This window comes from Egretta garzetta, unplaced genomic scaffold, assembly GCF_000687185.1.
Source record: "Egretta garzetta isolate BGI_Z169 unplaced genomic scaffold, ASM68718v1 scaffold415, whole genome shotgun sequence".
Classification (NCBI taxonomy): Eukaryota; Metazoa; Chordata; class Aves; order Pelecaniformes; family Ardeidae; genus Egretta; species Egretta garzetta.
In genome coordinates, this window is record NW_009259686.1 from 1544549 (window position 1) to 1556433 (window position 11885).

The following is an 11885-nucleotide window of genomic DNA, read 5'->3' on the forward strand; positions in this document are numbered from 1 at the left end:
GGGGAGGCTCGCTGTGAGTACCTCGCTTTAATATTAAAGGCTTGACATGGAACGATGAGTGTGTGCTCTTCCCTGCCGCCTCTTTAACACTGTGATCAAGGACGGGTGAAAACAGGGATGCGCTTAATTAAGCATACATATAATTTGGGAGAAGGAGGGGCAAGGTGTATCCCAGCGGCTGGTGGGAGAGGCCATAGAGCTGCTGCTGGGGCTGTCGGGCTGCAAACCACTGCCCCATGGCCGGGGAAGTGGGGATCAGTAACTTAAATGCTTTTTGGAGGACAGAAGTGTAACTTCAGACAATGCATCAAAATCTACAGGTGAAAGAAAAGGGGCATTGACAGACATAGGATAAAGCTTCTGTACATATAATTTACCAAAACCATCCTAGGTTTCTGTCTGGAAACTTTGGGTAGACTCTGAACATTCCTATTTTTGCCTGGTGTTGCAGGGCCCGTGACATTCCGCTTGAAGTACATACACAGAGTACAGCCTGGTCGAAAGGGCACTAAGCTGTGCGCTCAGAAGACCTGTATGTATCCATAGGCTGTGCCCAGATCAGCCATATGGCACAAGTGCAACAAAACTGATGCTTTGGGCAGTGTCAAAGCTTTTTTGCCTGTGTACGTGTATTTTTAACGGGGAAAAATACATGCCACATGCATCCCCAGAATACCAGTTTCCCCTAATGGAGATAAGATACATCTAGATAGTGAGGTGTAAGGAAGGGCAGCAGTTAGTGAAAATGCGATACAACAGACACACCTTCACCTTTTGAATGTTTTGACGCAGTAGTCAAACACGACTTAGGATGGGCATAGTGGTATTTGGAACACTGTAAGTAACGATTTATTTTCTACCGGGAGGAAGGAACTGGTTTGTCTTCAGTTGCAGTGTGTTTTCTTCTCCAGAGTTGGGACCATGGCTATTGACTGGACTGGTTTTGCATACGCTGCGTTGCTGGCTATCGGAGGTGTTGTGGGATACACTCACAAAGGTAAACGCTGGGACAGCAAGGTTTGGAAATGAAACATTTGTTTCCCCTCTGCTACACTTTGTAAAAAAAAAAAAGGATTGATGCACAACATAAAAACTTTGCTGTAATGAACACGACCGCATCTTAAATCCATCCTGCACTGCTATAAATGAGCTGAGTCTCGTGAGATTTACTTGGGTCAACTTAAGCATTTAAGTGGTCACTTTTTTCTGTTAATCTAACTGACGAGTTTGTATTCAGGGCAAAAAGGGACTGTCGTGGTTTTTGACCTTCAGTGTATTTTGGGCCTTCTCATTTCCTTTAATCATTCCTGCGCTGAGCACAGTAGATGATCTTTGATTAAAGTTTATTTTCTGCGGAGGCATCCTGGCTTGATTTTGAGATTTCCAGATATGCACTGGAAAGAAAACCTCTTACTTGCGTATTCTGATCTGGTGGTTAATATCTCTCAGATATTAACTCTAAGTTAATCAGGCTTTAGGTTATTGTGCACTATAAAGTGCGTTTTCCATATTTCAGTCATTTTTGCAGTCCTTCCCAGCTAGCAGCGCCCTGCCTGAGCCCAGCATCCCAGCAGAGGTCGCAGCAGTACCGAGGACAGGCAGGTGGGATCTCCAGCTGGTCCCCGTTAGCTCTCCCTCACAGTGCATGTCCCAGCAGCGCATCAGGACGGTCCATCCCGATTCTGGTGGTTCAGGGTCACCGTTGCCCTGCGCTTTGCTGTTAGAGGCATGGCTTTATGTCTGGCTTTCAGAAAACACTTGCTGTATTTTTTTTTGTTTGCACCCAGCACTGACTGACTAGCCCGTACGCTTGTTCTCTTCACTCTAATTTAAAGTTGCTCAGTCCTGTGGCAAATCTAGATTTTATTGATAATGATTTCTTTTTTATTGCAAATCCTTGATTAAAAATATTCAGTATAACAGGACTGGGAGGTAAATCACATCTGGGGGTATGTATTCTTTATTTATAAACATTTTGGGATCAGCTTAATCCAGGTAATGCCTACTGCGCTGATTCTGCGCTTTTATCATATGGTACCGAGTCAAATGCCTATTCAGAAACCTAAGTATATTACAGAAACACTGGGCTTTTTGACCCAGTTTTGTAATAGCACTGAAAGAAGATGCTGAGTTACTTTTAAGAGCCGTATTTTCCCCTCATTGCCATCTAATTGGTTTTTAATTTTTTATTAATTAAATGTGATGTTGGTGATCCCATTTCTTTGTCCAGGACTGATGTCAGACTGAAAGGCTTGTGACTCACATGTGTTGTCCAATTTACCCTTCACATATATTTACACATTTCTACCATTTTTTGAGACTCCCAAGTGCTGTAAGATATAGTTAAAATCAGTAGACAGTCCAGAGAAATTACAAAAATGCTTCTAAAGGTAGGTATGGTAGAGAAAATAGCCAAATTTAGGTTGGCGATTTGAAGATTATTTTTCCCAAATTGCAAGTATTACTAGATCCTGATCACCTCCCTCTCATTTAGTCAGCTTTGCCCCTAAAGCCATGCAAAGGAATGACGGAGTTACGGAAGTATTACCTCTTTGTTCACACTGGGTGAGCTCACTGCACTGTGGCAAAATCGGTTCCATTTTTAAAATATTTGGATAATACTGTGCAGAGACAGAACTACTGTGTAAAGATTGAGCGTAATGACACTGAGAAATAACACTTGAATGGTTTCTTGCAGGTAGTAAAATCTCTTTAGTTGCTGGTCTCACCTTTGGTTCTGTGGCTGGTTATGGAGCTTACTGCGTAAGCTGTGATCCGAGAAATGTGAAGATATCGTTGTGTAAGTGTATTATTGCAGTAAACAAATAAACAAACAACCCCCCAAAAGCAGTTTCCTGAACTGCATGTAAAAATCTCTCTTTTGTTAGATTTTGAGTATTGCTTTAGTTTAAATGTTAGTTTTTAAATAAGAGTTCGACGCTTTGATTCAGCTTGCAAAATTCAATAGCTTAACTCGGGAACCATTTGCAAGGTAAGGCAGGTGATTCACGCAAAGCCAGCAGGCATGTGTTACCACCTGGCAGCACCTCCTTTTATTAGATGGTTACCTAACATTGCAAATATTACGAAATCCAGCTGAGAAACATGGGAGAGTACGGGAATAAAATCATTAGCACTACGGATTAGAATGTAATTTGAGAAGTAAAGTAGGTGTGGGATCTAGTCTTGCCTAATGTAACGTATCCTCGGCCCCCAGTGAAGCAAATAGTTTGACCTAGTCTTTTTCCTTTGCTGCTAAGGAAGACGGCATACAAACCATGCAGTAATTGTCACGTTAGCTTGTTTGCCGTGAAACTCTCATGGAAGCAAGGAATTGCAGTCTCTAAGGGGGACATTAACTTCACACAACTGATTTGCAATAAGAACTATTGGGAGCTTGTCTCACTCACGTTTTAGCAAAGGTGGCTTAGGCTGTGGTTTCACATGCAGAAATGCATTTAAAATACATTTAATCCACATTGTGCGAGTACACAAATCGCTTTTTCTGAACTTATTTAGAATTTATGGTAAACTGTTCATGCTGGCTTTGTGCTCTACGCCAGCCACAGTTGTAAAAATTTCCATTTAAAAACAAATGTTGAATAGCATGGTTAGCAATTTGTGTTCCTGCCAACTGAGTTCTTTTGTAAAGGTGGTAGTGGCATACCTGATCTGCTCCTAGATGGCCTAAAATTGGATATTCCAGTTTTGTCACCATGACTTTGCTCAGATTAAGTTGTCCCACTGTTAAACCCAAAACCCCAAACTTATTTTGGAATGAAGACATAGCCTTAAGTATATGTAAATTTGTAATCATTCAGTGTGAGGTATTTTTGAGTAGCATACGGTGTTGTACTTCTATGGGTCAATTAAATCACTAATTTGAATACTGAATTTGTGGAAGAGAAGACTTAATTAAAACTTACTAAATGTTGCCTGTTGCCCAATTCCCTAGTTTTGAAAGGACTAATACAAAATTTGCACTAATCTGCTTATGAACGTCAGATATACTAAAATATTGTCAGTGTTGTGCATTTCATGTAGGCATGTGAGGACTTTCAACTTGAGAAATGTGTATTACTAATTTAATAGAAATTATAGCAATGCAGATGAGATAGAGTTCACTACACCTGCCTTAGTTCTTATTATGTGGAATAAAAGGAACAAAGACTTTCTAAAGCAGTCTTAGTTTAGAATGTTTACAAAGTAATGTTCGAATTGCTTAAAACCTAAACATTACTTTTAACCTTGGCAACAAATGGGTGGCCTCTTCAGGATCCACCTGGGCTGAATGGAACAAAGGTGGTGGTCTGAACTACCTGTGGTAATTCTTGCCTGAAATGAGTTAGGAAGTATTCATATGAAGTGCTCTGCCAGGGCCAACTGTTCAGGCTGATTTAAATCTCTTCCAGGCTGATGTGTCTCAGTTTGGAAGAGGGTGGCTTCTGGCTTCTATGTGCGTAGATAGCTCAAATGAATAAAAAACTCAGTAGGAAGACTTCAGAGGAAAGGAGAATTAGACACACTCGGAAACATCTGCAGGTCCACACTTTAAAAACCTTTGGTGGCTACTGTATCTGCTACTTTCAGAATAATAAGGGCTTTCTGTAATAAGTGTGTGTTGCTTCTGTAGAAAATCAGAATGTTTTCACTTATGCCTTAACACCCCAAAGTGCCAAAAGCAACTAGAGCACAAATGAAAGAAGGAAATGAAGTGCATGGAAGAAGGTGATGGCTCTGAACTTAGAAGCCAGTAGAGTAAAATGCAATGTAAGCAAGTACCCAAACCTTTAAAAGGTTAGGAAATAAAAAAAAAAAAAAAAAAAAAAAAAACACCCCAAAGTGCCAAAAGCAACTAGAGCACAAATGAAAGAAGGAAATGAAGTGCATGGAAGAAGGTGATGGCTCTGAACTTAGAAGCCAGTAGAGTAAAATGCAATGTAAGCAAATACCCAAACCTTTAAAAGGTTAGGAAATAAAAAAAAAAAATAAAAAAAAAAAGACAAAAATCCCCCTCCAAACCCAAAATTATCCATAGTATCTATCACCTATGCAAGAGTCTTCTACAATAATGTAGGTAATGTTTTAGTACAAGACTTTTCATAGTAGGGCTCTTCTAACTTGTCCTACATACAAAGACTATGTAGCATACAGATCCCCCAGGAAAATTTTCTTAGTTGTTTTATAAATTATTCTTTCAGGCATTTTCCCACTCCCCCTGAAATTAACTCTGCTCTTTCTTGAATATTTCAATTTTATGTGTTTGGAGTAGGTGTAGAAATTCAGGCTTCATTATGCAACATTTAGTGCTATTCAGAGTGCAGGCTGATGCACCTAATTTATTGACTTTCTGCTCTGAATCTGATTTACTGAATTGAATTTAGCTTGATTAATTGAATTTCTTTGATTTAAAAAGAAACAGTGAATATCTAGCACTTTTGAAAATCAGGTCTGAAAGTTGAACGTCTTAAAAACTCAGTGGCACATGTGAAAAGCCAGATACTAATAACCGGAAAAAAGAACATGGTTTGTAGCTTGTAAATAATTGTAAATATACTCAGGGCTCTGGCAAGATGCATATGGTGGAATAGTCCACTCTTCAGACATTCCTGAGAGGATCAAGGCTATGGGACCAGAAAACAAGAGCAATGGATAATGGAGCATAATAGTTTTTTTGCAGGGCGTCTCTTAATGAGTGCAGATGTATAGCTGGTAGTTTTGTAAGATGCTTGTTAACTGTCAGAGCTTGTTTTATAATGCTGGAGTGAGTTTAAAACTAATTCTTGACACCTGTGAGCACAGCACTGTCCACAGGAGTACACAGCAGAGTTTGAAGAGAATTAGCCAGGTGGTTTAGCTGCTCCATAAAAAGGAAGAGGTTTGTGTAACTGCCATTACTTTGGCTGCAAGAGTGATAAAAGCCCAGCTGCCCATGAGAAGTCCTGCCTCTCTGCCCACTTCTAAGAAGCATTTCAGGTAGCAGTTCTTTAACAAAGCTAGCTGTCTTTGCAGAGTTTTATGCATTTTTATCAATCTTCTCATTTATGTAGTGCTCTGCAGCCATAGTTCAATCTGAAATCCCCGTGCCCGATCAGTTCATTGCTACCTCCCATTTTTAGGTAAAAACTGCTCCGGGAAGAAGACGTGATTCCTCTCATGATGTTCGTTCTCTGCTGCTTGCTCTGCATTTTTTGCCCTCTTGGGCGGCCCACCTCTTGTCACAGACAAGGATGGTTCCCTCATAGCAAAAGGAAACTTGTGGTCATGATGAAGATGTTGATAGCTGTATTCTGTAGCGAAAACAAGAGGCAAACCTGATCTAATTTTTAAGGCTCAGCAAATAGAGAGCTAGTGTTGTAAAAAGAAAACAGATAAAGTTGGGTGCTCTAGCTCCTTGAATAGTTAGAAGACAGCTGCACTGATCGGGATTTATGAGACACTATTCCTGTAATTCGGCATACATGTTACTGTTATGATCGAGATTCTTCCTACTTTATTTGTATCCCCATGAATGTAGATATGGGGGAGTAGAATTCACCGTCTGACAAACTTACTTAGCATCTGTGGAATAGGATTTAGGATTCTGCTGCACATGAAAACCTTGTTTGTAGCTGAAAGAAATCATAGCTGTATTTCAGTGTATTTTAGAAAAGCAAGAATGTTTTTATAGACTCTATCTGTGATCTAATGTTTTATTAAATTACAGTTCATAGCAAAACATAGCACTGACCTTTTGATAACTATCCATGTTCCTGAATGGTCCACTGGGAGAAGTGAGAACATAAATGTATTGAATTGTCTTTTACAGTTTCAGCTTTTCTTTTGACCATTATAATGGGAATGAGGTTCAAGAGGTCCAAGAAATTAATGCCAGCCGGACTAGTAGCATGCCTGAGGTAAACATATATTGAGGATCTTAATGTAAAGATTTCACTGACTTTCAAATAGTTGCCATTTGACATCTGATTCAAGCCAGTATCAGTGGAAGTTCCTGTCATGCAGCAACTGTATGGTTTAAATGAAATTAGTTTGGAGGTCACAGTCCTGTTTCCAGTGAACAGCTTTTCCATCTCATTAGGCGGATACATCTGAAACGGACTGAATTTCTCAGCACAGAAAGGAGAGATCTGCAGTTAAATATTAATGCATATTGATAAGGCTCTTGGAAGAACCTGAGGTAAGCCTCAGTGTTTTCAAACACATATACATAAAATTAGTCATCTGATTTCATACCACAGTCATCTTAATAAGGACCAACACTTTGGTTTGGAAGCGCTGCATTCAAAACTACTTGAAACACAGCACCTTTGAAAATTAGGGCATTCTTGACATGACCTAAGAACTTTGGTCAGTATTACTACAAAGTACGATGTTTCTAACCATTCTGACTGCTTTATTGCTGCTGTTTATATTGGCATTCTGGAAAACAATTTTCCATACTTATTATTTTGGAATTAAAGTATGGACTAAGTCAGAACTTTTTTTCCCCAGTGAGTCTGTCAACTAAAAAAACATTTTTCCACTGTAAGTCAGAATCTCCATCTTCTGAAGGAGTAAGAACTGTTGCTTCGTTACCAGATTTAATGTAATGCCATTAACTGTTTTAGTCCAATTACATACAGGGAGGAAAAAATCAGATGCAAATGGTTGAGATGCAAAATTTAAGGAACAAGACTTAAACTGGAAAATTTTATTTTCCATTGTGGATTGCTTTTCAAGCCTAGGTGTGTTTCAACAGACACTGAGGCTACAGATTTAGACATTTTAAAAGATTGCTTACTAGAGGCTCAGGTGTCAGGTATTTATGAATAAGCTGTATTTTAATGGTGACTTTCACTGGTTTTGTTCATGCACAACCATATTTATGGTTTTGTTTTGGTTTTTTTTTTTTTTGCAGCCTTTTGATGATTTTGAGGCTTGTTTTTATGCTGCTGTAGGAGAATTTAGCAGCTCCAGAACCGAAGTATGACTGCCATGCCCACCGAACAAACCAGCGAGCTCTCCATACTTGAAAGACAAGTTTGAACAGAAGTCTTACATTGCACTTATCTTTTCGGTACCTGTTATTTGATTATTGACATTTGCTGATATTTTGCAAGCTTTTTTTTTTAACTAAACCAAGTGTTTGGTTGATGATGTATTTTGATCTACTTCCGTTTAAGTAGTCTGTTAAGAGATTTTTCTCTCTAAGTTTGATCTCTCAGGGGTGCTGAGCGCCTCAAGAAATTGAGTTAGTCTTGCACTGTTGCTCAGAAAGAATAATATATATAAATACACATTTCTGCTAAAAAGGCATATTGTATCGAACCGTAATTTTGTAGCTTCTGAGATTAATCCATTCCAATCATATTTCAATCACTAATCAGTAAAGGCTCAGGCCTGTACTGTGTTGCACTAGAAAACCCACCATCCTTGCAAACACAAGCTCTTGTTCCACTCGTTCGAAATGTAAAAACTGTTATCAATGTTCAAATAAAACGTCTAATGTTCAAAGCTTCTTTGTTTTTTTTTATGCAGAGTAGCGAGCCACTTTGTCAATGCAAGAGTCTGGTGATCTGCTTTGCACTCAGTACTGGTTTAAAACGTACCATGCTGTAAATTCCCACTGACGTGAACCACAGCTGAGGAAGGTTCACCATCTTGCACAAATAGGTTCTAAACTTTCAGTCTCAATACTCTTTTAACAGGTTTGCCGCTGTGGTCTTGCACAGATTGTCTTGCTGAAGTTCTCCCCATGAGCGGAGACTATTCAGACATAAACTATTCAGGGATTGAAGTTGCTTTGGTTTGCGTAGAAAATAATTAAATATTCCCTGGATGTGAAAGCTTGGCGAAGGCTATCTTCTGGTGCGCAGGAACATGCAGCTGCATCATTAGGAAACTGAATATGGGCAAGTGCACTATTGAAGACAAAAAGAAATTTTGCTTTTTTTTTTTTTTTTTTTTGCATAGAGCTTGCTAACAAAGGCTATTTGCTCTGCAAATCCCATCAGCAGAATACCAAGCTTATTATTCTTGGCAGGGTCTTGGGTGGTGACAAGGTGTTGTAAGCAACTAGGATGTCTAAAGCACAATTGACAAAAAAAAAAGACAATTCCCCCCAACCACAGCCCCCAGGTCTGGAATCCTTTGCTAACAACTGGTATCAGTCATCTCCAGGTATTACCAGGCTTACAGGGGACTGAGCTGATGTGTTATGGATTTGGTACCTAAAATGACAGCTGAACACACACAAGATGTGGTTCATTTTACCCTGAAGTAGAACTTCCAGGTAGGTTAAAGGAACCAAACTGCAACATACTGTAACAGGCTTGGGTGAGCAATGCCAATTTGGTATTTGTACTGTAGACAAGGTGGATCCTGCTTTAGATTAAACTCCAGTGAAAAATTCAGGCAACCTAGTGCTGAAATGCAGAAGCCATCCTGCAGTTGCTGCCAGCCCAGATCCCAAATGCAGTAAGAATTTGTATTTTTGAGCATGTCCAGAGTTGAGCCTTCTACATGTTCACTGAATTAGCCCAGGGGGGCAGGGGGCTGGGGCGTGCCTCCAAGCCCAACTGTAATCCAGAAGGTTTTGCTTAAATTCCTGAGCAGCCCAAACGAGTTGCATTCTCAGCAAGTCCAACATATCCCCATGGGATTGAGGGCTCGCCAAATGCAAAGGTGATGCCCTGGGCCAGTCTCTTGTGATGGTTCAGTGATCACAGCATGTGTTTGGAACAGAGGTGTATGAGGGTGGGTGTTGCAAACTCCTGCTTCCAGCTACCTAGGTAATTTTCATGTAAAACTCTTAGGAACTCATCTGGGCAGCGCTTAGGCGATTGGGGCGTTCCAGGTTTGTACCTCTGAGATGATACCTACGTGGCTCTTCTTCCAACCATGTTGGGAAAGGCATTAACTTCTCTGGGCAGCAATTCTGTATATGCACTGGTCGACTGTTTTCTCTGCCTACTCAGTCTGAGTCCTACTGAGAAAAACAACTAGCTGCAAGGAAGAATGGTTTATGGCACCGTTCTTAAAGGAGATGGTGATGGTTCCCATGAAATCAGAGTAAGGAATCTGACAGCGTTATGAATGCTTTAAGCACTGCTGAGATAAAACTAACTCTTTCACTGAAAAGGTAAGCAGGCAAGGCAGTTCTCTGTACAACTACTTGGGAAGTGACTGAAGAAGGCAAAAACCTTACAAAAAAAAGAGTCAAGTAGCATTTTCCTCACTCTGACCTCCAGCCAAGCAGCAAAAAGAGGAGCAAGGGAATAGGTGGTTTCAATGGATGAAAACCACATCAAGTGAATTAAACACATGCAGTTTGATCTTTCAGTGAATAAAATCTGAGAGATTCATGGGGGGATTAAAGAAGTTTCTTACTTTTGCCCATAAACTTACAAGGATCATGAGTTGGGTTTTTTAAAATTTTTTATTTATTTATTAAACTGTAGCTCTGAAAGTACAGAGACAGCAGTGAAATACAGCAGGGGGACAGTGAACTTCAATCTAGGAGAGCACCTAGAGAGCAAAACTGCAAGATTCTAGGCCCGAATATAAATGACTTCCCTGTTTTTATGGATTGGATTTTCATCCTGCAGTTTATTAAAATGGGGAGAGGAAGGGGAAGAGGGCTTGCTTTCTACAGTACTCTGGAAGCTACAGCTGAAACATTTTACCCTACCAGGCACATCCTGTACTTAAAAACCCCAATGTATCAGCATATTTTATTTCATATAATTGCTCCATGAAATACCACTTCCTGCACTCAACAAGTCCAAATTAGCCTTTTACTGTAATCTAAAAGTATTCTGTTTCAATCATTATCTTGTGACTGGCTACATGATGCAAGCTACAGAACACATCTATGCAGTTTACACTTACAAGGCACAGCTCTGGTAATGCACTACAGTTGTGTTATCTTCAGCAGCCACGTGATTAGATATTGAATATTTTCCTCACAACGGCAACAAACTTCTCATCTGTTGGTGGCTTCCTCTGGCTGCCAGGCTGCAAGAATTTTTTGATTGTTGGAATGCTGCTTGTTCTTCCTTTAAAAGCCTGTGAAAAGCAGCAGTAAAGCCAATGACAGTCAATTTTAATTCCTTCCTTTACAGATAAAAATCAGGTGACTTGGATTTTTACATCTCAGTCATACTTATTAAACAGGGAAAGGTAGTAGCTCCTTATAGCCAGCTCAGCACTCAGCATTTTCCATTAAAAAAAAACCAACAAAGCAGAAAAAATCCACACCTGCAAAATCCTGGTGTGAATATTCTGATCTGCAATACTGGCGCTATAAAGTTTACCTTAGTTTCCCAGATGGGGATGGGAGAAATTAGTATTAAAGAGTAAAGATTCATCTGGTAAAGGTGGAAGATAAAGCAAAAAACACAGCCTGAATCCAAATCCTGCAGATATATTTGGGCAAAAAAAGAGGGAAGGACAGCAATACCTCAGTGTGAAGCACCACAGAAGACAAGACAGAAGAAACTTAACAGCTCTTGTATACGATTTTTTCAAAATACAGTTTTGCTAGCAGAAAGAGAAGGACAGGAACTGCAAACACAACAGGCCACAGACTTCCCCTCCTGATACTCATTGCTGTGTTTGGAGACATGGAAGTAGCAGTTACAGGACCAAGCTGGTAGCGTTAGTAAGTGAATTCCTACCAGCTGAAAACAGCTGGGAAAAGTAGAGCTGGAGAAAGGAGAGCCCCCAGCAGCTCTGGGGGCATGGCAGTGCGCCTGTGTTCAGGTTGCAGGAAGTAGACCGGAGAACTGTCAGTAATGTAGTACAATGGCTCAAAAGATTTAAACATCAATTAGCTTTTAAAACTGGGCAGTGACATTTGTATGTTACATTCCATATTGAGAGCAGAGGATTACTAACCTGTAGCA

At 40.0% G+C, this 11885-nt stretch overlaps 2 protein-coding genes across 2 annotated transcripts in view; one reads left to right on the forward strand and one right to left on the reverse strand.

Moving 5' to 3' along the window:
- Window positions 1–450: 450 nt before the first annotated feature.
- TMEM14A (transmembrane protein 14A) lies at window positions 451–8100 on the forward strand. Its single transcript, XM_009638766.2, has 5 exons — window positions 451–532; window positions 912–997; window positions 2699–2800; window positions 6809–6896; window positions 7898–8100. Exons 2-5 carry the CDS (start codon window positions 922–924, stop codon window positions 7935–7937), a joined length of 306 nt encoding a protein of 101 aa, XP_009637061.1. The 5' UTR covers window positions 451–532; window positions 912–921; the 3' UTR covers window positions 7938–8100.
- A 2608-nt stretch (window positions 8101–10708) lies between these two features.
- The window catches only part of LOC104126220 (glutathione S-transferase), an 8005-nt gene continuing 6828 nt past the window's right edge, over window positions 10709–11885 (reverse strand). The window contains exons 6-7 of the mRNA XM_009638768.2: window position 11885; window positions 10709–11046 (exon numbers count right to left, since the gene is read on the reverse strand). The exon at window position 11885 is cut by the window's right edge and continues 131 nt beyond it. Coding sequence (XP_009637063.1) covers window positions 10924–11046; window position 11885 — 124 coding nt within the window. The 3' untranslated portion in view covers window positions 10709–10923. The remainder of the gene's footprint in view (window positions 11047–11884) is intronic.